The sequence below is a fragment of the Panthera pardus genome, unplaced genomic scaffold, assembly GCF_024362965.1.
Source record: "Panthera pardus isolate Hobbes unplaced genomic scaffold, ASM2436296v1 HiC_scaffold_27, whole genome shotgun sequence".
Classification (NCBI taxonomy): Eukaryota; Metazoa; Chordata; class Mammalia; order Carnivora; family Felidae; genus Panthera; species Panthera pardus.
Window position 1 is genome coordinate 50,327,136 of NW_026526843.1, and position 27,470 is coordinate 50,354,605.

Genomic DNA, 27,470 nt, shown 5'->3' on the forward strand with positions numbered 1-27,470 from the left:
TTCATGTTAAGATTTATCTCATTCTGGGGTACCTGGGTTGCTCAGTTGATTGCACATCTAACTTCAGCTCAAGTCATAATCTTGTGGTTGGTGGGTTCAAGTCCCATATTGGGCTCACTGCTGTCAGAGTGGAGCCTGCTTTGGATCCTCTGCCCCCTTCTCTCTGCCCATACCCTACTCACTCTCTCTCTCAAAAATAAATAAACATTTGTTTAAAAAATTATCTCATTCTATACTTCCACCCACTCTCCCAAAGTTAGCTTCATCTGTGTGTGTTTTTTAAGCATGATGCAAACTATACCATTTTCCTTTATAAATGGTTTGTTAGTACATTTGAAAAGAGACACACAATGCTTATAATTTAAAGTGATCCTAATCTGTAAACCCATAGAATTGGAATCACAGAAACCTGAGATATGGAAGTTGGAAGACTTCTTACATGGCCACGAATCTTATCCTCTTCTATTAATGATGAAGGAATTAAGTTCCAAAGAGAGTAAGTAGCTTACTTAAAGTCATAGCTAATTAGTGGAAAAGCTAAGATCAGATCTTACAACTATTTCTTCTCATTCTACACCCCCGCTTTTTTTTTTTTTTTTTAGTACTTTATACAGCCTCTTAAAATCACCCGGAATAAGAAAAGGCATGCAAGATAACCACTGGAAGACCATACATGTTTTCATTCTAAATGATGGTGATGAGAATAAAGCACTAAACACTGAAACATCTTTTTTTATTATTTCAGGACTCCATTTCCCTTTATATATGCTTACAGAAAATTTTACCAGATAGATCATCATAATTTTCTAGTCTTGTGGCATCTAATCAAAGTGCCAGCAAAAAATTAAGAAGATTCTAAGATTTTCAGAGAGAATTTTAAATGTGCTACTTAAAACAAGAACATTACAAATATAAATGTCTATTAAAAATTGTTCATTTTCTTCCACCAATGAATTGACAGCTTTGCACAAACATTTTATGCCCAAACTCTGAAAATCCATTCCAGTAACTGAAAGAGCGAAGACATTTCTTCAGATTCCCTGAAGTAACTTCAGTAATATTCTATAATTTCTAGAGTGATAGCAAAAGTGATTATCTAATCTCCAAGGTAAGTCATAACTTTGAAGAGACAGCAATATGTAAGCACTTTATCTTGCTGTCAGAAGGCTGAAAACTAGAGAGTTTAGACCTAGGTTTCAATCCTTCCCCCTGACACCAACAGGAGAGAAATACTATACTAACGCTTCTTAGGGTCTAGAACAACAACAACAACAAAAAAAATGCAACTTTTGGTAGAAACTAGTAAAACTGTAGTCATGCTTTCATGAAACAAGGAAAAGACAATCTGAAATCTAAATAAAATTAATATAGTCATAAAACTTATATTTACATAATTCATTAACGTACAAAGAAAGGAGCCATCAAATTCCACCAACCCTATATGAAGTAACAGAATCATTTAAAACTGGTAATTATAAAACTCCAAGAGGACCAGTCAAAGCATAGAGACAGAGAGAGAAAAAACCCTGTGTAACTCTATTGCTATTTAATAGCACTGTCATTAAAGATCATAACGGATTGGACTAGCTAAACAATTCACAGTTCTCCAAGGGAGCTACCTATCATAAAGGAGAATTGCAAGAAAGCAATGTGGGCAATGCATTTTGGTTGACTGCTTCAAACTATATCCTTCCAATAAACTAATTTTGTTTCATTTATCAGTCTGGTAGAATACAACCAGTGTTTTTCTTCCATAATGAATTAAAGGTGATGAGGAGGCAGCAGTAACAGCCTTATCTTATCAGGAATGAAACCGATATTTTATGGTTATGTTTTAACCAAAAATATGCAGTACTACATAATGGAAAAAACATTTTTAAGTCTTCACATAAATAAATATAAAATATTTACTATGAATAAATTGTTAACAATTATGGCTTTACCTTCTTTGAAAATTCTGCTGCTTTCTGTTCACTTTCTTCAACTTTTGCCTTGTTCACACAAGAATCTATTATTAAGATTGACAAAAAATTATTAGAAATTATTGCATCAGATCTCTAGGTAAAAGATGGATACCAGCCTATAATTCTACCATGTAGACAATCATTTTTTATATCAATTGCTATTGAAGGTAAATTGACCTACATTACACATAAAATATAAGCTACCACATTTCTTTGCATACTAACTGAATTCAATGATAATATTGATGAATCGCAATGCCAAGCATCCAATAATGTATTTGACAAAATCATCATCATTTTAGAGATATTCAATTATTTCCCAACTTTTACAATAATATAATTCTTTACTTTTTTTGCAGTTTACTATGGGTGGAGAGAAGACAAAGAATCTATTTTTAAAACTATTCGGGGCACCTGGGTGGCTCAGTTGGTTAAGCATCTGACTTTGGCCCAGCTCATGATCCTGGGCTTCGTGGGTTCAAGCCCCATGTCGGTCTCTGTGCTGACACCTTGAAACCTGGAGTCTGCTTCAGATTCTGTGTCTCACTCTCTTTCTGCCCCTCCCCTGCTTGTACTCTGTCTCTATCTATCCCCAAAATAAATAAACATTTAAAAAAATTAAGACTATTAAGACTCTGGGGCGCCTGGGTGGCTCAGTCCCTTAAGTGTCCAACTTTGTCTCAGGTCATGATGTCAGCTGTGCTGACAGCTCAGAGCCTGGAGCCTGCTTCAGATTCTATGTCCCCCTCCCTCTCTGCCCCTCCACTGCTCACACTCGCTCTCTCTCTCAAAAATAAATAAAAATATTTTAAAAATTAATTTAAAAAGGCTATTAAGACTCAAAATTGCCTTTATATATTTTTATCTTTTAATGTTTATTTACTTTGAGAGAAAGTATGGGAGGGGCAGAGAGAGAGGGAAAGAAAGAATGCCAAGCAGATTCTGAACTGGAAGTGCAGAACTTGACACGGGGCTCAAACTCATGACACTGTGAGATCATGACCTGAGCCGAGATGAAGAGTTGGACATTTAACTTATTGAGCCACCCAGGTGCCCCTCAAAATGTCCTTTAAAGTAAGTCTAGAAGGGAGGACACCATAGCACTCATTAATTCAGGTTTTCTACAGAAAGATTTCACTTAACTGACTTCTGATCTGCAGCAAAATGCATTATGTAAATAAGGAAACAAACATTAAATTCCTCAGATCTAATCAAATATTCCAGAATATAAATAACTGAAGAACATCTTTTTGGAAATATTCTCATCATTACATATATAAGTGTATTCTGTATCTTGCCATTCCACACCTATTTACCTAAAAGAAATGAAAACATGTCTATTCCCATATATATATATATATGTATATATATGTATATATATATACATGTATATATATATATGTATATATATATGTATATATATGTATATATATATGTATGTATATATATATATATGTATATATATGTATATATATAAATGTTCATAGAAGTTTTACTTATACTAGCTAACCCAAATGTCCATCAATAATTAAATGTATACACAAATTGCAGTATATCCATATACTGGGATATTACTCAGTTGTAAAAAGGAATGAAAAATCGATACATGCAATATAACAACATGAATGAATCTCAAAATAATTATGCTACATGAAAGAAGCCAGACAAAAAGACAGTACATGCGATATGTTTCTAGTTACATAAAATTAAAAAAAAAAACCTATAGTAAGAAAAAAACATATTAGTTATTCTCTCAGGACGGGGAGAGGTAGGGAGGCATGGGAAGGAGAGATAACAGAGAACATAGAAACGGAGATGTTTATTATCTTGATTGTGATGATGGTTTTAAGTATACAAATATCAAAATTTACCAAATTATGTACTTAATAATAGATAGCTTCTCACATGTCAAGTACACCTCAATAAAGTTTTTTTTTTTAAAGAACTGCATATAAAGAACTAAGTTGGAAATTGGTAAATGATCAGAAAAAGAGGGGGTTGATCTGTGCTGTGCTTTCACTGGTTGGTAATGATCTTGATTTAAATTTCAATTGGAAGACATTAAGAGTTCTGGGCAAGAATTTGATTGAATTTGTGAAAAATACTAGACTTACAGAATTGTGAAAGGACTCTATATTCCAAGTCCAGGTGACGTTAAAATAGAGATCCAAAAATTTCCTAGAAGTTCTTGAAGCACCTGCTAATTTTTACATTTATGCACGTGTATGTGTATGTAGTGGTGGTGGTTCTAATGAAAGTTCCAAAGTATTCATCAGAAAAAGTCCTCTAACTGTAAAATATTAAGAACCATGCAGATATTTGACTTATCTGAATTTACAGTGGATAAAACTGAAGCCTAGAAAAGTTAAATGATTTGTTCACAATCAGAGGGATGACACGTGGATGAGGTGATAATGGATTTCTGAAGTTCTATCCTCTTTCGCTTGCTGCCTTTACCTCCCCCATCCCAATGCTAACAGTACACAACTGTAAGTACCTGGCACACAGTACACAAAAAAACAAATGTGTATTGAACACTGAAAGACTTAGCCAAAATCAACAATACAGTATGTGTGCCAAGCATGGTCCATAATAGATTATAAGGAAATACAAATATTTGGAAATATTCCCTTATAACTCTCTCAACAAAATATGAAAGAAACTACTGAGTTTATCAAGCTCATTATCAAATATGCAGTGAGGCCAGCATTCACATTAATTCTCAGGGAAGGTAAATTGGTGCCCACTTTCTCTAAAGCATATGGCCTTTCAAAGTTCATACCCTCAATTACAGGAATCAATTGTAAGGAAATGACAAGAAAAAGGCAAAATTTATACAAAGAATGTGCATAGCAGATTAATTTATTAATATGAAAACCTGAAAACAATCTAGAGGTACAGTAAGAAAGGATTGGTCAAGATGATCATGATACTCCATAAGATTGAATATTATACATATATTCAAAGTAAGATTTTGAAGGTTAACATGGAAAAATTCTCATAATGCTCCATGAAAAATCAGCAGATAGATAGATAGATTAAAAAAAACAGATATAGGGGCGCCTGGGTGGCTCAGTCAGTTAAGCGGCCGACTTTGGCTCAGGTCATGATCTCGCGGTCCGTGAGTTCGAGCCCCACATCGGGCTCTGTGCTGACAGCTCAGAGCCTAGAGCCTGTTTCAGATTCTGTGTCTCCCTCTCTCTGCCCCTCCCCTGTTCATGCTCTGTCTCTCCCTGTCTCAAAAATAAATAAAATGTTAAAAAAAAAGAGATATAAGAAAATGTACTTAGCTGAAAAGTGAGTAATGGTGATGGAATGTACTGAGCTGAAAAGTGAGATCAGTGGTTCATTCTATCACTTACATAAACCTCTAGATTGCCTAGAATAAATGAGCACTGGTTTTAAAATCAGAAAATAAGGGGCACCTGGCTGGCTAACTCAGGAAAGCATGTGACTCTTAATTTCGGGGTTCTAAGTTCAAGCCCCACAGCAGGTGTAGAAATTACTTTAAAAAAATCTTTAGGGATGCATGGGTGTTTCAGTCTGTTAAGCATCCAACTCTTGATTTCAGCTCAGGTCATGATCCTTTGGTTGTGGGATCAAGCCCTGCATTGGGCTCTATGCTGGCATTGCAAAGCCTGCTTGGTATTCTCTCTCCCTCTCTCTCTGACCCTCCCCTGCCTGCTTGCACACTCTCTCTCAAAATAAATAAATTTATGCTAAGTGAAATAATTCAGGCAGGGAAAAACAGATATCATGATTTCATTCATATGTGGAATTTGAGAAACTTAACAGATGAACATAAGAGAAGGGAAGGAAAAATAAGCTAAAAACAGAAAAGGAGGCAAACCATAAGATATACTTAAATACACAGAACAAACTGAGGGTTGATGGGGAGATTGGAGGGTGGAGGGGTGGTTAAATGGGTGATGTGCATTAAGAAGGGCACTTTTCAGAATGAGTACTGGGTGTCATATGCAAGGGATGAATCACTGGGTTCTACTCCTGAAGCCAAGACTACACTGTATGTTAACTAACTTGAGAAAAAAAAAAGAATCAGTATTACTAAAAGCATCACATAGAAGATACTTAATAAGTTTTAAAAAGTAAATAAATGAATGATTAAATACATAAAAAACAAAAATTAAAATTAAATGAAACAAAAGCTTTAAAAATTAAAAAATAAAATTACCCATCTAAAAACAATAAAATAAAATCAGAAAATGCATAATAATTAATAATAAAAAATTCATCTTTGAATATTACTATGAGTCTGCCTTGTGCTGTGGAGTGAAGAATTATAATTGGCATTCCACAGCTGTTGTTTTCTTCCTTTAAAGACAAGACAAATGAGTTCATGTTTTCTTGAAACTTAGCCAATAGTGATTTTGATTAGGTACAAAAACTGTTTAACTATGAGGTCATATAATGTAGCATATTTCACAAGAGATTTCACATCATCCTTCAGAGATTGTTTCAGAAAATACAGCTAACTAGTAGTCTAGGATGATATAAGTTCATTCCCTTAGCAATCCAATTACATGAGCATGATCACCTCAAATTCTTTTCTAGCTTTAAGGTCTATGAAAATAAAAATTGATATACTTTGATTGAATTAAAAGGTCTTGAGTTATTGAAGTCAGTATTTCTTTTCTCAAACTTGAACACTAATAACATAGCTATATTACTAATTAGACCCTATAATTGCACATGTGATTTCTATAACACCACTGATAAACCAACATAATCAAAGGTCTTCAGAGTCATATTTCTAAAAGCAAAACATTCATCTATAATAATATAATGTTTTTTTGGGGGGGGGCACTGACTTTAAACTGAATTCAAGAGCATTAAAACTTATCAAATAGGTTAATATTTTCAATCACACAGGCAGAACCCTCATGATCATCATAATTAACAGTTATAGTGATTGGGTACTCACAGACACAATGACTTACCAGATATTAATGAGGAACTTCAGTGAGAGCACTACCTTCAAAAACTATTATACAGAAGATAGTAAAACACAGAGGACACTGAAGATAATATTACATACCTATCAGATGTGTGAAATCAATGTCTAATCTTTGCCTATACTTGAAATCTGGGTCCATACCACTGCAGTGCAGCACTATCTGTGAAACACACTCCTCAATTATCTTGTAATACTGTGGCCTGAAAAAGAAAGTATTCTTGAATATCTTTTCTACCTATACAAGTCAATTTTCTTAAGAAGTGATTCAGCATGATAAAAGAATGAGGTATTTTTCTAGCACTGCTAGAAGAAATCATTCTAGACATTACACCCTCTTTGGAGAAATATGCTTAACAATGGTCTGGACATTATGGTAAAAAACCCATCATGATGTAATCAACTGTGAACACGAGTGACTTAATACTTTAGTTTGTAAGGATTCATGCTTGTCATGCTTATCAACCTTATCTACTTACTTAAGTAATTGTTCCTAAAGTTAATGAAAACAAATGACCTGTTAGTCCTACATCCATGGATACAGAAATGGTTCCAGGCCTCCACAAGTTCTCAATTTCAATAAGGGATGAGTGTCTTGGCATTGACAAGGTACTGAATTTATCACAGCACTTTTACTCAAGATTAGCTATAACAGCTTACAAAACTGGACTGAGCCACAATATTCAAAAGATCTATTTGTGTACATTTTTAAAAGATCCATTTTATAGAAGCATAAACACTTAATACGCATGGCCATAGTCTGAATTTGTTCAAAGTGTCAAAGATTTTTAAACATATCCTAATTCTGTGATCTATCAAGGTAATTCTGGTCTTAAAAATGACTACTTGCATACTTCAAAAAATTTTAAAGGCACTTTTTACGTTAAAATTTAAGGAAAATTTAGTATTTATCAGTGGGTAATAAATTCAACAGAGAAACATCAGAAAGAAATACTATCATAGACAAATTATGATATAAACATCCCTAAGATTAGTATGTTGATAACTAGCCAAGCCACTAAAAGTTTTCAAATGAAGCCAAACAGAGTCTAATTGCTCTTATATTTTTTTGTCATGTGGCTGGTCTCAAGACTCAGAATAAATAGTAATATATATTACACATCTGAGACTTTTTTAAAGTCATCATCAGTTTTAGGATAAATAATATTAGATTATAATCAGTCTAGTCAATGACTCTGGGTAAACAAGGAAAACACAACTGCTCTCTTTGAGGCCATGTTAATTATCTCTAAGTATAATAAAAGTGCTTGTCACATTTCTACCTCACATCGATGTTCTCAGGATGAAAACGATGTCATATTAGAGTAACTTCTAATATATATTCAAAATTACTGGGAAATAGATCATCTCAAAGAAATTATTTCCCCAAGTAACTGTATACCCATAGGCACAGTACCCTTTGAATTGCCACAACTTATTTTAGGCAACAACAATCATTTTAATTACCATCTTTTCTGCTTTAAGAAAACGGATATAATTCAATATTTTAACCATTTTTTCTATGTCTCTGTACCATCTTGATACCCATCAGTAACTGTACTAGTCTGAACTATAATAGTTCTCCATGTGACTTTAGAACTGTCATCTTTGTTGCAACTATGCCTGAATGCATGGTAGCTTGCCTTTACCCTTTAATCAAGCAAATTTTGAGAAATCAGAGAACCTAGGTTGCCAGAATTTCATGCATATTAGAGTATGAAGAACAACTAAGGGTGTCTTGAATAGTTATATATAAGATCATGACCATCAGCTTATGGATAATTTCAGTCTCTCAGAAACCTTTCTCTTTCTGGTTTTCAGATATATTTGCACTTACTAGACTCTACAGCTTCTAACTTTATTATTATCATAATCATTTATTTTGAAGAATTATAGTAATGGATATAAAGCTGAAATACCAGTATTATTTTCTTAGATAAGATCACATCTATTATTAAATAAATATTAGAAAGGAGAAACAACAGAAAAACCTTACTTATTAAAATGTACCAGAACTTAAAAGTTCTACCATAGACACCTCAGTGCTTACTCTGTGCTACCATTATCTAGCAAAGAAAATTCATCACAAGGTCAGTAAAATCTGTTGGTTTCTTTCTACTAAATGTCCTGTTGCTGGGGTATGCAGTTTTATAAATAGATCCTTCTGGCCCAATTAAAAATAAATTAACGCCTTTTAAAAAATGTTACTCAAAGTCACCAAACTCTTATACACTATTTATGTATGTATATATGCCTCTACTACCTAGGATGCACTACATTATCAGTTTCCCTTAACTTAATCAAATTCAAATCATACAAATACTAGTACTCTCAGAACTTCCTCTTACCTGATATAATAATCATTTCTGATGAGCAAAAAATGTTGTAGAATGGATAATAAGTAATTTTCAGCAGCAGTATCCTTCAACATGTTATACAGAAGATGATATACTTCATTCATATCAGTGGAATATAAGTAAAGGAAAAACATTAAAGCTCTTGATGAAAGTTTCACTCATAACAAAAGCAATTTCATTTTTTTTAAATATTGATTCACCATTTTATTTCCATTACTGTTTCTAAACCTTCAACTGCATGATCCAGTATTTTAAAATTTACATAAATAAAGTCTATGGAATCACTTTAATCTTTTAATGAGAGAAACAGACTTAAAAGAGCATTTCTAAAACCATTTAATCATCAAAACCTTATGCAGTTATCCATTATATTTTAAATTTGAGATGATAGCTGGTATGATTGAAACAGCAATGCCATTAGAGAAAATGGTTTACTCTTGATCTTCCTGTGGTTGTGATAGAGGGCCTATATTATTCACATAAGCCACTATCCCTCTATTTTCACTGCCACATAATACAGACAGTAAAGGAGCATTCTGTGGACTGCTAAAATATCACAAACCAGTTTTATTTTATACTGATAAAACACTAAATGTGAAATTGTTACTGTTTGCATTTATTTGTATTTCATCATTTAATAAAAATGGAGAGTAAAGACAAAAGAACTTGAAACATACTTTTCTTAGGATATAAAAAGAGTGGTAAAAGTTTAGATTCTTCTAGTAAACTAGATAACAGATTTCAAAAATGGATTCACTTTTATAATAAAAGTGAGGACATAGAAAATTGATGTAAAAGAAAGGTAGAAAAGGAAATGTAATCTAACGTTCTAAAAATAACCTGAAATGTCAACATTTTGTTTGAAGTAGAATTAAGTATATGATGGATTATTTCTTATACCCCATGTAAGAGTGTTGTGTTAAAGTCTCATAAGGTCCCTTAAGCGGTTACAGAATGGAACCCAAAATATCTTTATGGTGAAGTTTGATTAACAAGAGAAATCTATACAAAGCAAGGAAGCAAGATATATATTAATACAAAAAGCATTTAATATTATGAAAATGACTGTCGGCTAGAGTCACTAATGCTGGATAAGAAATTAGTAGCGTTGATCCCTTATTATAATGGCATCGTTATCCATCATACACACATTTATCTAATACTTCTAAGACACTTCAATAGTAGCATTGGAGGAAAAAGATGAAATATAACATTTCTGCCCTCAATCTCATAGGGGAACAGAACTATACATATTTATGTATAGTATAGACAGTATATGTATAGACAGAAAGTACTGTGAGTTTCAAGGAGAGGAATATTCCAGCTTTTTTTTCTTTCTTTCTTTTTTTTTTTTTTTTTTTTTTGGCAGTGCAGGGAGGAAGAGGGAAGAAGATACCATAGAGAAAAATTCCATCTCAAAAATCATTTTAGTTTTGAAGTGTTTCCCAGTCTCCTCCAAATTCCCTAAGTAAGAAATTTACTGAGTGTGAAACAAATGGCCAGCAATGCTATGACAACCATCTTTTATATCTAAAATCTTGTCATATAAAATTGTTGCCACAGGAAGATTACACCTGGTATTTGACTCAAACGCTTCTACCACATAGCCCTGTTATAGTCAGATACTATCACATCTAAACATTTTTTTTTTACTAAGGAACCAAAATATTTGTATTGAGACTAAGACACTTATTTGAATTGAATTATATCTCTAGATCATTTGAGTAACTTTTAATAAAACTGAAGAAGCATATTACCTATAGTCACATATGAACTCAGTGAACTTTTCCTCCCAAATTCTTACATTTGAGGTATATGCCTTAGGCTCTTGTCTATTCCAGACTATTAAGCTGAATATATCTATAATACAGCAAGCCATTGTGCAGATTTCAATATCATCTGTGTAAATCATCGGGATAGTCTGACAATTCCTCAACATGAATCTGAAGGACAGCATTATAGAGAGGTACTAATATAAGTAAATGGATATAAATTGGGCTGGCAGACAAAAACTCTAATAATGGTCCACACAATCACCCACAAATCCCTTTTTCACAATACATGCAAAATGACTTCTGTGGCTTGTCAAAAGGATATTCCATTTCTGCTCGAATGTCATTGAGACGGTGTGATAATTCAGTCAGGTCGTCTTCTTTGTTCTCATCAAATACTTTCAACTGAATATCAAGCTCATCATTCTCTTTTTCTTTTAGATCCTAATATACAAACATAAAACTACAGATGAGTAACAGTTTGAAAACACCATACTTTGGTAATAAAGCATAGACACTATTATTCATTTATATATACAGAAGTAATTTTAAATATTGACCCAGGCACTTAGTTTCCTGAGAGAAAGCAAATGCACTATGTATTTTCCTATTTTAAAATTAAAGAACCTCATTATATTAATTGCATTTTCTTTTCATGACCCAGATTTTGATTATTTACATTAAAAAAATTAACAATCGCTTTTACAGTTGAAAAAAACTAATTGCTAACAATCCAATTTGAATGCTGTCATTTTTGATTAAACATACTCATCAAAGATAGCAAAAGAACTCATGCAGTTAGAATATTCACATATGCCTCTGGCAAAAAATGCAAATATAGATCAATTGTACTAATGAAGAATAAATGCAAGGATATATTCAAGCACAACAGCCCCAAGTATGGTGTAGAAAGTTGTGTAAAGAAATCTTAAGTGATATTTTGTGATTTTGAAGCAAAAAGGCATCAGGATTTTTTTTTATCAAGCTGCATGTCTAGCCTCCTCCCCCACTTTTTTTTTTCTTGGCCTAATCACAAAATACCAACTTGGGCATCAAAGATTTGTTTTTGGAATACATTATAAGCACATGCAATACAAACCTCTGATAATTTTTCAAAATAATAGTATGGACAAAATCTTTGGAAGCATGCCACACTAGAGATTGTTGGGCTTAATATATATCACCTGGAATATGTTTTAATATGTGTCCATTAAGTTGCAGCTTTCAAAACCCAAATCGATAATCACAACTGTGGATGCTCAAGGGTGATACTGAAAGTGGGACTAGGATTTCAGAGCTGAGTTTTAACTCTAAAAGGAAATGCAAGCATGGTGTATTTCAAATTAGGTCAACAAAACAAAATAGGATTCATTCCTTGTTTCTACTTTTATTCATAGAACAATTATAAATGGAAGTGTAATGCTATTACTAAAGCCAAATGCAAATGTATGCAGTTTATAGATTTTTTTCTAATGTTCACATAATAATTTAAATTTACATATAGAACATATGAAAATATTTATTAGTATGTTTCTATAATTTCATATAGAATAAATGACAGATAAATGTATTTACACTTAGTTTCCTCTTTAGGAATAACTTGCTTTGGGTCTAGTTTTTCACTTTTCAATCTGTTGGAATGCAAAATTTCCTACCATTGGTGGAATGTTTTATCAGGTGATTTCAGAACTCCAGTCAGAAAAGAGCAGAAGCCAGAAATACCCAGTATGTTGGTCATTGCAGAAACAATTGTTAACACATTTTACAATATGGACTTTTCCTCATTTTTATGTCTTATGTTATAACATATTGTTATGTTCCTTCTTAGAGGCTCACTATAAAATTTGAACACTTTCAAATATGTTTGAAAAACAGAAAAATCTGGGGCGCCTGGGTGGCGCAGTCGGTTAAGCGTCCGACTTCAGCCAGGTCACGATCTCGCGGTCCGTGAGTTCGAGCCCCGCGTCAGGCTCTGGGCTGATGGCTCGGAGCCTGGAGCCTGTTTCCGATTCTGTGTCTCCCTCTCTCTCTGACCCTCCCCCGTTCATGCTCTGTCTCTCTCTGTCCCAAAAATAAATAAAAAAAAAAAAAAAAACAAAAAAAAACAAAAAAACAGAAAAATCTAATTTGAATACAGCCATTTAGCATCAGAAATTTTATAAAACAGGAATCAATCTGATTAAATATTTTCTGTAAAAATAAGTGGCTAAATGTTTAATTGTTTTTAATTAGGACAACACATTGGTTATATAAATATAGTTCATATAGTATATGAACATATATACCACAATATTAAAACACAGATATATGGGCTTCTGAGTGGTTCAGTCAGTTAAGTGACTGACACTTGATTTAGACTCAGGTCATGATCTTGTGGTTTGTGAGATGAAGCCCGGCACTGCACTGATAGTGCAGAGCCTGCTTGGGATTCTCTCTCTCTGTCTCTTTCTCTCTTTCTGCCCCTCCCCCCACTCACTCACGCACACACTCTCTCTCTCTCTTTCAAAAATATATAAATGAACATTTAAAAATTATTAAAATGTATACACATAGAAATGTGATATCTTATATTGCTTATTAATAATCTCCATTAATACAAATATATATGCATATATACATACACAAACATATATAAAGCTTCCATTCAGTCAAATATCAAACCCTGAAAAATATATCCATAAATTCATGATGAAATAAACATTTAATTAATAAAGTTTTTATATAGCACACATATGATACCCTATAAAAGGAAATGGAAATGCATCACTAAAGTTTTATATTTAAAAATATATATTATCATAACTGTACTGAATTATATTATTAATTATGTAAAATATTGTAAATATGTTCAGTTATTTCTTTAAACAGAATTGCTGTATAGATATGGAACATTTTTGACAGATTCTGTAAAACACATATTTAAGTCTCTATAACATAGTGTATTTCAAAGGAAATTCCATTTCCAGTACATGACTGATTACCAGTCAAGCAATCAAAATTGAGTCTTCAACAGAATAAGAAAGAGTTTGTTGTTTTTTTTCAAACAGAGTAAGAATGCATGATGTTTACAGACATAATTTCTTACTCTCTTGTTCCTTCACAAATCTTATTTACCTAATATTTTCTAAACTTATTTAACTAACTGTATAGTGTGTAACAACTCACTAATCCAAAGTGCTAAAGCAAATTTATGAACAGAATTTTCCATATAAATGAAGTATAAACTCCCTTTAAACACCATAATTTATCAATAGAGATGGGGGAATATTGAAAATAAATTTTTGCAGAATACAATTTTTTTTTTGCTCAAGGATTTTATTTCAGTTTTTTTTCAATATATGAAATTTATTGTCAAATTGGTTTCCATACAACACCCAGTGCTCATCCCAAAAGGTGCCCTCCTCAATACCCATCACCCACCCTCCCCTCCTTCCCACCCCCCATCAACCCTCAGTTTGTTCTCAGTTTTTAAGAGTCTCTTATGCTTTGGCTCTCTCCCACTCTAACCTCTTTTTTTTTTTTTCCTTCCCCTCCCCCATGCGTTTCTGTTAAGTTTCTCAGGATCCACATAAGAGTGAAAACATATGGTATCTGTCTTTCTTACAGAATATAATTAAAATAATCCTTATCTTGAGGATTCTGGTTATTGTATGAAAAATGTTTCACTGTACTATAATATTACAATGGTCTCAGGGGTTATTAAAACACTAAGAATCATTCTCTCTAACACTTAATGATTCCAGATATGTTTTTTTTAAGTTTTTATTTGAATTCCAGTAAGTTAACATACAGTGTAATATTAGTTTCAGGTATACAATAAATGGATTCAACATGTTCATACAACCAGATAGGTTTGTGATAATTTTTTATTCATGTACCAACAATTTGAATTAGCTTTAGCCACATCTAATTTGCTGTTTTGAATGTGATACATTCTAGAAAATTAGGGAGCTCCTCCTGTTAGAATGGAGTATAAAGTAAGAATAAACAGGAAAAAAAGTGAGGATTTAAAAAACTCTCCTATGAATATATTATTAAGCTTCCATGCATGTGTACAGATGTTTAATATTAACAAAGTTCTAGAAGTTTAAGCTTAAATATTTAGGAAATTAGATAGTGAGTCAATTAGATAATTGACATAATTAGGTACATCTAATGTACATTAAAGTATGACCATTCAGACCTTTGTTCCAAATGTGATGAAAAAAGTACAAGAACAACATCAGTGGTGAAATCTATGGTATTAAAGAAAGAATATCTAACCTTCTGGGTCTATCTTTCTGGATTCTGATTCTCATATATAAGAAATACCTGGGGAGGGTTTGTTTTTCTTTTCAAACCAAACATCTCTGCCTTACCCCCAATGAGATTTTGATAGATTATCTCTAGGGGTACATGTCCAAATTCTTTAGTTGATAACCTGGGCTGTATTTAATCATATATCACTCCATTGTCTTAGAAAAAATATTGAGAATCTTTGTTTGTTGCTTTACAAAACTTTAGGAGGCAGAAACATGACACTTTCTTCTTTTCTCTTGCTGAGGAAACAACTGAGATATAGGAATCAGGACATACTGAAGAGATGTGACACTTAAAGAAAAATCTAACTGGATACATATATTAGGAATGCATATATTAAGAAGTACATGTTGCCACAAAAGGCTTAAGCTTAGAATCACTGATGCAAAATCTTCATTGTCAGTGTAAACAAGTGAGTAACATACCATGAGACCACTGAACCCAGCAAAGATGAACACAGCAGAGAAAAGTAGAAAAGGACAAGAGCTACCATTCATACTCTTTCTGAAAACAGAACTTAAATAAACTGAGAGTCACAATTTTCTCAATCAGATATTCAGTAGTATAAGGCAGAAAATGAATGTTAAATTATAATAGATACAGGGAAACAAAAGATGGAAGAATAATAGCAACAACTAATACAAAAAATGTGGCATATTAGTAAGTGAGCAGAGGATGCTAAGGAGCCCTTGTAGCCAGAAAATGTCCAAAGACATTATTACTCTCTTAGAAACAGAGGACCAGCCCAGTGAGGACAAGCATGGAAGCCAACAACTCAAAAGCCACACTAGAATCAAGACTGTAACATTATCTGTAGCTACCTAAGCCCACAGACCTTTCATGAGGAAAGATTTGTGACAACACAAGAATACGGGTTACACACACCATAACTAATGAATGTGCCTAAGTTACCTGCATAGTGAACCTCAATATAAGTCACTTAAAATGTGTTTTGATTAACTGCAATCAACTCCTTCCTTTTTAAAGTCATGGGTTAAAGGACCATTCAAAGTAGAACTGAACTTTTCTAAAACCAGATACACCAAAGCATACATCTTATCAAAATGGGTTTCAGTAGACCCAAGTCTATGGTACATTTTATGATGATGAATTCCAACTACTTTCAGTTAAGACTATCAGAGCACGAGTTACAGATGCATGCTACACACTCATTCTTCACCAGGAAATGTCCCTTATTTTGGTATTTCTAGTACTTTAAGTATTATATACATTTATATAACATATATATAATACATACACACACATATATATATATATGTGTGTATATGTGTACATATTATATATATTTACTCCCTTTTGCTTCTTTTTTCTCAGGTGTGAGACTAGTGAGTTTAAACAATTGTCTTTTAACAATGCCATGTTTAAACAAAATCCCTCTTCAGTTAACATATTAGACAAAATAAAAAGTCACATTAGTTGTATTTGTGCTTATAAGTGTACTTTATCTCAGATCAAGCTGTAAAGTTGTTTCAAAAATGTTAATTATTGCATATATTCATATTCAATTTAAGGAATTATTTTTAAGAAAAGTTCCTACAGCATTGTAACAAGAATACCATTCTTAAGAAATGTGTCTAGAATATACTAATCCAAATTCTATACATACTTAATGCTGAATATATTTTTTTAACGTTTTTTATTTATTTTTGAGACAAGGAGAGACAGAGCATGAACAGGGGAGGGGCAGAGAGAGAGGGAGACACAGAATCTGAAACAGGCTCCAGGCTCTGAGCTGTCAGCACAGAGCCCGGCGCGGGGCTCGAACTCACAGACCGCGAGATCATGACCTGAGCCGAAGTCTGCCGCTTAACCGACTGAGCCACCCAGGCGTCCCACTTAATGCTGAATATAAACGACATCAATGTAAGTTCAAAGAGGAAAGCAAAAACTTTTAAATGAAAATTGAGGCTGCAGAAAAAGAAAAAGCAGCAGTCTTTTATGTTCTCAGTATTCAAATTCAAAGAAAAGAAATTCCCTTTCGACTTTGAGAAAACAAAACAAAACAACAACAACAAAAAAACCACCCACATCATTCTGGATACATTAGCTGAATTCTGAATCATAAATTGTATAGAGAGACTGACATTACTGCAATATAGAAAAGCTTACAAAATATCTAATGCTTTACAAAAGCAAATAGAACAAGGTACATTTATTTACTCTGCTGCAAATACTTTTGTCCAATGAGAGAAAAACATTAAAGTTCATTAGCATAATAAATGTGTATACACAACTTACTGGTAACATTGTTTTTAGTCCTGAACGCAGGAATTCATTCCTTAAATGTATTCTAAAATCAAGCTCATAGGGTGAAGTTACAAGGGCATTTATAAACTGCATGCAGGCCACCTGCAATTAGAAAGCAAATTTTGTTAATTTTTTTTCATTAAGGAAATATTTACTTACTGCATTCAGATCATTATTTTTCCATTAGCAAAGGCATACATACATATACTATAAAAAGAAATGTAAATTTTTACATAAGTATAAGGATGATTTAGTATAAACAACAAAATTAACAATTAAGTTTCTAATGTCCAGAATAATTTTAACAAAAATATGGATGGCCAAGTATTGCTATGTTTTGCCAAACAATATGAAGGAATATTGAATTCTCTCTGAGAAGCTCAAAGTTCCAAAAGTCTGCATATATAGCCCTTTAAAAGATCATGAAATGTATCTTTCATACCCAGCTGTCCTCAGAGTGCACTTGGCCTCAATTCTATATGGTTATAAACACTTTTCTAAAATAAATCAAATAATGTACCCTGATATTACACAGGGAACAGTGATAACTTGGAGCTATTATATTGATTTATACTCTCTCCCTCCTATCATTGGGATACACTTGCAAAAAATATAAAGTTTTAAAATATATGATTAAGAGGAATTAATTTACTGTGTATAAAAATGAATGCAAGTAAATTAAGATCAACTAGAAGGCACTGTGACAAATAGAAGTGTTTGTTTTTAAGTGAAGGTGATTCCTTAATTATATTAACACTGTAAAGAAGGTTTGGTTTTTCTTACCTTCTAATATTGAGGTTCCCTAGTATAAAGGGGACTTACTTTCTGGTAATTGCAAGCTAGAAGGGAATCAACAAAGTGCTAATTGCCAGTTGATCCATACTTTTTGGGGAATGCTGCTCAAGTTTACGGCAACTAGATAATAGTTTAAGTGATGAGCTGCACATTTAAATTGATCATTCTTTTTTTTTTAAGTTGATTTCTTTATTTTGAGGAGAGAGAGAGACAGAGAGAGCAAGTGGGGGAAGGGCAGAGAGAGAGGGAGAGAGAATCCCAAGCAGGCTCTGTGCTGACAGAGACTCAACCAGGTACTCGAATTCACAAACCACGAGATCATGACCAGAGCCAAAACCAAGTCAGACGCTGAACTGACTGAGCCATCTAGGCGCCCCTAAATTGATTATTTTTAAAGTATGCAGTGAGTGCACTGTACAGTGTTCAAAGAGTTGATTGCCAGAGAATTCCTGGAAAACCAGATTTGGTAAAGATGTCAAGTATATATACAAGTATATATAGGAGACACAAATAAATAATAGTATGAGAAAAACAGATCAGCAAAAGAAAATATTTCAAATGTATTTTGACTTGACCTATCCCACCTATCATTTTAATAGTTATTTTTCAAGTAGAAAGAAAATATTAAAAGGTTTAAAATTACAGTTCCTTTAAATATTTCTTTATTAAAAATACAGTATTCCTTTCATTTTTACATATGTACCTTAGCCATTTAAGCTGTTTTTAGGGAGATTAGTCCATCCACTTCACATCCAGGTTCAAAAATAAAAAGTTGTATGTTTTAAAGGGGATGACTAAAGTTGTTTCTAACATTACTAAATATCTAAATGACAACTGAACAATGTAGTCCAACTCCTATGAATGCTCAAATGTCAATATAAAACACTTAGACAATTGATTAAAAATACTTGCGTTATCGTAAAAGACATTTCAAATAAGTTATTATGATATTTATGCCTTAATGGACTAGTTAACCTTCTTACTTACAATAAGAAAATATGTAAGTCTTTATATAGTTTCCATAGGATGGGATAAAAGTTTGCATACTGTACATATTATTAAATATATTATCACTGCATGTGCTTGAATGATCCTTGTTATGTTACAACTATGACATGACCAAACAAGCCAAAGTACATGTCTAATCCAAAATTAATAGAGAGAAAAGTTGCCATCTGCTAGGATTGTTTTTGCCAGAAGAAATTCTAGCTTAATGGCTTGTATTAATACCCTACAGGAGAACATTTCAGTAAGAAACAAGTTAATGAGTCTTGGAATTGTACCTTTATACAAATAAAAGTATTTAGATCAGGAGATGATAAAAATAGTAAAAATCAATAAAATTAATGAATATATCAACATCAAAATACCTTTACATTTAATAAGACAAATACAGCAATACTATAAAATACTTTACATGTGATGTATAACTGAATGCTAAAAAAGAAGTGGCATTTAGGGGAACCTGGGTGGCTCAGTTGGTTAAGCACTGACTTTGGTTCAGGTCATGATCTTGCAATTCTTGAGTTCAAGCCCCGCATCAGACTCTGTGCTGACAGCTCGGGGACTGAAGCCTGCTATGGATTCTGTGACTCCCTCTCTCTGCCCTTCCCCTGCTTGTGCTCGGTCTCTCTGTCTCTTTGCCTCTCTCTCAAAAATAAATAAGTTTTTAAAAATTAAAAAAAAAAGAAGTTGCATTCATTAACTATAAAATAATTAGAAGACAAACAAAATAGGTAGGAGACACTTTGAAGTCAGCAATTTAAACAAATAATGGCACTGGTTTATCAATGTACTATTTATTGTTTATCAAATTCTAATAGACATATAATTAAATATAAATAACATAAGCAGAATAGTCATACCATCATGTCATTTTCCAACATATTGTTACAGCGATCCCCTTTTATAAAAACATTTATAGTGTATGAATGTGAAGAACAAAAAAATCATCTTAAATATGTCTATCCCTTTATGTTACTATGTAATTACTGCCCTTTTTAGAGGACATAACAAAATCAATCCAAAACCAAAATAACTGTCACTGTTTACAAATACATAATTAAATTTTAAAAATAGAATTCGTTTCAATGCCAGAATATATTATTACTTAAATATAAACACAAAACAGCCATTATGTAGATTCTGAATAATTAAATACAGAACCCTAAACTATTATCATTAGTATTATTCTTTTTAAAAAATAAATTTGAAAGCACATTTATTTATATATTTTTTAATGTTTATTGTTGAGAGAGAGAGAAAGAGAGAGAGAGAGGGAGGGAGAGGGAAGGGGCAGAAAGAAAGGGAGACACAGAATCTGAAGCAGGCTCCAGGCTCTGAACTGTCAGCACAGAGCTCAATGCTGGGCTCAAACTCACTAACTGCAATATCATGACGTAAGCCAAAGTCGGACACTTAACAGACGCACCTAGGCGCCCCTGTTCTTATTATTAATTACCAAACAATATAAGAGACTTTACATAATTCACCATTTAATGCCTTCCTCACAAAAACCATTCAACATAAGTGCTAGTATTATTCTTAATTCACAGATGATGAAGCTGAGGTTCAAAGCAGGTAACTTATACAAGGTCAGACAGCAAGGAGAAAACTCATGATTCTAAACCATATCATTTTATTTCAAATACAGAATAATTTCCAGCACATTCAAATGCCTCATTAACTCCATTCATAGATTCACACAAAAAAAGATTTTAAGGATGGGTAATATAATAAAATTTAACTATTGCATCGTTTAACATACTGGAAATATCTAGCTTTGAAACTATTAATTAGAAAGCATACAATTATTTTAATAATATATTATCTAGTATATAAAGTGCTTATCATGTAAGTCAATTATACCTCAATTAAAAAAAAAACAATGTGGTTATCAAAATGCATAATAGATTACAAACAAAAAAAGAGGAAAGGTAGAAAACAATTCCCAGAATGTGTTATATTCCACTATATATGTGTATATGTGTATATATGTATATGTGTGTATACATATATATACATCCTGAACAATGAAGTATGGGTAGCATCCCATCATCCAAAATAATGGTCTCCATTCTCCTTTACTTCCTGCCACGCCACTCCCTATTCAGCATACATTTGCATACAGATACAAACACACACACACACACACACACACACACACACACACACACACAGGCTAGAGATAGGCTATTCAATATGGGGCCACCAGTCACAATTTAAATTTAGTTTAGTTACAATTAAATAACATTTAAAATTCAGATGCTCAATCACACTAGCAACGGTTCAAGTGTTCAAAAGCCCTATGTGTCTACTGGCTACCACACTGCACGGCATGAATGAAGGACAATGCAGAAACTTTGACTGGATAGCAATGCACTAGAGGCTTCAAGGAAAAAGTCTTCTGCCTAATATCTAAAACCTAAGCTCCAAAGAAGTACAAAACTCATTCCCAAATAATGATAGTTTCAGAATTGGTATGTTGAACTTCCAAGCATATAAATCTTTAAGATCATGATTGAACTATATTGTCTGCTTATAAGGCAAAATCAATCTGCTTTAAAAAAAAAATCCAACCTCAGAGATGCAAAATAAAGAATATGCGATTTTAAAGCGGAGGGACTGCCTAAAAATGCCAAATAATCTGTTTTGATGTGTTCCTTTAAAGATAAGGAAACTGAAAACCTAGAAATATTAGATGATTCGCCCAAGATCATGCAGCTAATAAAAAGCCATGAAGACTGAACTAGAACTCATGTCTCATGACTGTTTGGGATTCTTTGTACAACACTACAATGCACAAATCTGGCATTGCTGAATAGCATTTTTTCCTTACACTGGGAAGAAAAGCAAGTACCCTTGAACTGAATATCACAAAGTCCATTTTTCCAGATTCTTTCTGTTGCTTAGTTTCTTTATAATAGGTCTAAGTTTCAAAATGGTCTGCCATATCTGTTTTAAATATAGCTTCCACAAGAATTAAAATTTAAACGTCACAGTAAATCAGCGAATTTTGTCCATTATTAATAAATATGGTAGGATTGGACCAAAATTCTGATTCTTAACCACTAAAACAGTTTCTTTGTTTGTACTTCAGGGGTCTCCTTTTCTACATGATAAATATGCTGCCAAATAAATGCATGAATATGTATAGATAAAAACCACCAACTCTGCATGTGATAAAGATCCAATAATTTGTACCATGTATAATTATATGCTAAACTGAATTACTATCAGTTTTTCCATCACATTAGGATTATTCCTTTACTATAATAGTATATTTTCTTTCTACAATAATGGTCTACATCCTTTAGTCACAAGATGCTATTGTCTTCATCCTGCGGTATGGGATGTGATACAGAGTGTGAAATATCACAAAAGAGATTATAAACTTTGTAAAGGCAAGTTCTGCATTCATTTAGGATTTTCTGTTTAACCTCTAATTGCCCTCAATACAATGATTAAAATATAATGGGTGAATGGTAATGAAATATCTCAAATTTTAATAGCATGAGACACGGCAATACAAAAAAAAAAAATTGTATTCCATTTCTTACCAAAGTGGTAGAGAGGGGAACTATTTTAACATGAAATATCCTCACAAAATTATTGGAAAAATGCTACAAACTTTTATTTAACTTACCAGGTCTGAAAACTATACAAGCATCTATCTCTCTGATCACAATTCAAAGAGCTATGGAGTACAATAATTGCCAACTCTAGGGCATTCTCAGACAGATTATCCATATTGCCACTAGCTGTGACAAAGTGTGCTTTTAAAATTTTATTGACACTGTCACACACTTGACCTTATTAAGTACTTTGTTGACATTAACAAGGTCTTTCTTTATCTTACCCCAGCAGGAGTTAGGAAAAAAGATGTTTTAAGTCAAATAAGTACAAAACAAGAAAGATACAAATGTACAGAGCAAGTTAATTAAATCAGGAAATGGAGAAAAATTCCAGGCAGATGAAGCCATGTACAAAGGTATGGAGGTAGAAGAAAAAAACAGCATAAAATGTTCAGGATTCTGAGCACACTATTACTGGACCAAAACATGTAAGTAGAATAGTGGTGAAGTATAAGCAGAAGAGTGGTGAAATATGAGGCTACAGATATGATGATGTATTTTGATGATGATGATGATGAAGTATTTTGTGTGTACTAAGACTACATTTTAATCCTAGAGGTTATGGGAAGATCTTGTTGGATTTTTAGCAGTGATATGACAAGAACTGTACTTCAAAACTATAACTCTGTGGAAGATGATTTAAAGGGGGTTAGAGTAAAAGGTAGAAGATATTTAAGAGTCCAGAAAAATGGCAAGATGGTGAGATGTGACAATGCACTGAAATACACAAATGGCAGCAGAGGTGGAGGGGAAGGGATACCAATGAAGGAAAGAACAACACTAAGGAAGTAGAGTTGGTAGGATTTGGTGACTGAAGGAATGGTGAATGGAGAAGAATAGATTCAAAGATGACTATAATGTTTCTGGTTTATACTACCCAGTGGATAATGCTAAGGTAACCAGGATTGAGAATACAAAAGGAAGGCAGGTTAAGATTGGAGAGAGGATTAGAGTAGGAAGGAGAAGGATGAAGAATAGGAAGGTAAGTAGCATTAAGGACAATATTGAATTTGAAATTCAGCCAAGAGGCAGCTGACCATATGGGGGGGGGTCTGTCTGAGTCAGTAGAATTTGGAAAAGAAGAGTTCAGAGAAATTCATCATATAGAAGTACTAGATGCAAGTCACAAGGATGGATAAGGCTGTCCAAGGACAATGTACAGAATGAGCAATGCAATGAACCAAAGCAAAGGACCAAAGAAGTGAGAATTAAGCTCTTAGGAAGCAGTATATTTTAGGGCCAAACATACAGACAGAAGATTTAAAAGATTTAAAAATATAAGAGACAAAACAAGGAGAGGTTAGTATTATGGAAATTGTGGATCGAGAGAACTTTGATAGGAATAATCAATAGTGTCAAATGGTGCTGAAGACGCCAATATGACAACTTAAAAAGTGTCTTGCTTTTTATATAATGGAGGTCACTAGTGACCCTCCATGACAAAAAAAAGATATATTTAACAATTAATCATCTTTGAAATAGACATAAAAGGAAAGACATCCTTTAAGTCAGAAGTTACTTTTATATGAACTTGAAAAATGACTACATTGTATAAATATATCTATACAGCCCCCCATTATACTAAGTCCACTCTAAAAATGATAGTAATATAAAACTGTCAATAAATAGAACAAGTTTCCTAAGTGCTAGCAGGTATTCATTCAACACCTAATATTTAACACATTCATTTACTTTTCCACAAATTTTCTCCTTATTCATAAGCTGTAGCACCTTGTTTTATTATAAATTTACCTGTACTCACAAATGATAAATGATTTATCCAAGGCTACATCCTCATGTGTGATGGCAGGAGTGCACGAATAGCTAATTTACAAGTATGCTTAGAGTAAAATCTGAAGACTTGAGAACCACTATGAAAAAAATCAATCTATAAAGAATCAGTCCATATATCTGAGGGTTTGTCTATGTAAGCATGAACATTTGTTTCTGCACAGAACTCTTTCTGAAATGAATTAGATAATTCCTATATTCTTAAACAAAATATCCTAGATATAATTACATAATTATTTTCTTGCTGCTTCAGGGGTGTGATTGAATATGTGAGTTAGTGAACTATGATGTAACACAGAGATGCCTGCAGGAGCTACTGAGGTGTATAGGGCTACTTGCTTAGTTTTCATAAGGTGAGGTACTGTGTAGTGGTTAAGATCATGTACTCTGGAGCCACACTCCCTAGTGTCTAATCTGGACTTTTGCTCCTAATCACATTGTGGCCCTTGGAAAGTTATCTAACCTCTATGAGCCTGTTTCCTCATATATAAAATGGGGATACTACTATCTTTCTCCCAGAATTACTGTGAGGTTTAAAATGAGGTAATGTGTAAAGTATTAGAACATGGGTATATGATATATACATGCTATCTTTAATTTCTTATTTTTATGATGTCTCTAAGATATCCAGTTAAGCATTTGGACATGTAAGTTTGAAAAGACAGAGAGAGATGAGATGGACTTATAATTCTGGGGAATCACTAGAATATAGCTGGATGCTAAAGCTAGAGAAACAATTGAGAACATTCATGAGAAAAATAAAATACATATGTATGCATACAAGTGTATATATGTAAATGTATAGATATATGTCTAAACAAAAGTGATAATATAAGAGGGCCAAAGATAAAACAGAGAGAAAAAAAATACCCAAGAAAAAGAGGAGAAACATATGAAAAAGAGACAAAGCAGTTAAAGTAGTCAGAGAGCAAGGAGAGAATGGGGACCATAAAGCCAAAGGCAGTAAAATTTTCAAGGAGGGAGGCGATTAATATTGCCAAATGATGAGGATTAGAAAAAGGCCATTGGATTTTGAAATTAGAAGATCATTGTTGACCTTTTTAACAACTTTGAAAATCCTGAGTTGTAAAAGGAAATTTAGGAAACAGAGAAAATAAGTACAGATGATTCTTTTATTTTATTTTATTTTTTTAAAGACACTGGAGATAGAGAGGATTGGGAAGATGGCGGCGTAGGAGGACGCGGGGCTCACAACGCGTCCTGCCGATCACTTAGATTCCACCTACACCTGCCTAAAGAACCCAGAAAACCGCCAGAGGATTAGCAGAACGGAGTCTCCGGAGTCAAGCGCAGACTAGAGGCCCACGGAAGAGGGTAGGAAGGGCGGCGAGGCGGTGCGCCCTCCACGCACTGGCGGGAGGGAGCCAGGGCGGAGGGGCGGCTCGCCGGCCAAGCAGAGCCCCCAAGTCTGGCTGGCAAAAGCGGAGGGGCCGGACAGACTGTGTTCCGACAGCAAGCGCGACTTAGCGTCTGGGAGGTCATAAGTTAACAGCTCTGCTCGGAAAGCGGGAAGGCTGGAGGACAAAGGGAGGGAGAGCTGCTGAGCCCCCGGAAGGCAGAGCTCAGCTTGGCGGGGAACAAAGGTGCCAGCGCCATCTCCCCCACCCATCCCCCAGCCAAAATCCCAAAGGGAACCAGTTCCTGCCAGGGAACTTGCTCGCTCCGCGCAAACACCCAACTCTGTGCTTCTGTGGAGCCAAACCTCCGGCAGCCAATCTGACTCCCTCCTGCTGCCACAGGGCCACTCCTGAAGTGGATCACCTAAGGAGAAGCGAGCTAAGCCTGCCCCTCCTGCCCCCGTGCACCTTGCCTACCCACCCCAGCTAATACGCCAGATCCCCAGCACCACAAACCTGGCAGTGTGCAAGTAGCCCAGACAGCCACGCCACCCCACAGTGAATCCCGCCCCTAGGAGAGGGGAAGAGAAGGCATACACCAGTCTGACTGTGGCCCCAGCAGTGGGCTGGGGGCAGACATCGGGTCGGACTGCGGCCCCGCCCACTAACTCCAGTTATACACCACAGCACAGGGGAAGTGCACTGCAGGTCCTCACCACGCAAGGGACTCTCCAAAATGACCAAACGGAAGAATTCCCCTCAGAAGAATCTCCAGGAAATAACAACAGCTAATGAACTGATCAAAAAGGATTTAAATAATATAACAGAAAGTGAATTTAGAATAATAGTCATAAAATTAATCGCTGGGCTTGAAAACAGTATACAGGACAGCAGAGAATCTCTTGCCACAAAGATCGAGGGACTAAGGAACAGTCACGAGGAGTTGAAAAACGCTTTAAACGAAATGCAAAACAAAATGGAATCCACGATGGCTCGGCTTGAAGAGGCAGAGGAGAGAATAGGTGAACTAGAAGATAAAGTTATGGAGAAAGAGGAAGCTGAAAGAAAGAGAGATAAAAAAATCCAGGAGTGTGAGGGGAAAATTAGAGAACTAAGTGATACACTAAAAAAAAAATAATATACGCATAATTGGTATCCCAGAGGAGGAAGAGAGAGGGAAGGGTGCTGAAGGGGTACTTGAACAAATTATAGCTGAGAACTTCCCTGAACTGGGGAAGGAAAAAGGCATTGAAATCCAAG

General features: G+C 34.0%; 1 protein-coding gene across 1 annotated transcript in view; it reads right to left on the reverse strand.

Annotated features, from left to right (window-relative positions):
• DIAPH2 (diaphanous related formin 2) overlaps positions 1-27,470 on the reverse strand; it is a 986,776-nt gene that overhangs the window by 699,982 nt on the left and 259,324 nt on the right. Inside the window, exons 10-14 of the mRNA XM_053891427.1 lie at positions 17,624-17,734; positions 11,391-11,509; positions 9,285-9,401; positions 7,021-7,139; positions 1,944-2,008 (exon numbers count right to left, since the gene is read on the reverse strand). Of these exons, the coding sequence (XP_053747402.1) occupies positions 1,944-2,008; positions 7,021-7,139; positions 9,285-9,401; positions 11,391-11,509; positions 17,624-17,734 (531 nt within the window). The remainder of the gene's footprint in view (positions 1-1,943; positions 2,009-7,020; positions 7,140-9,284; positions 9,402-11,390; positions 11,510-17,623; positions 17,735-27,470) is intronic.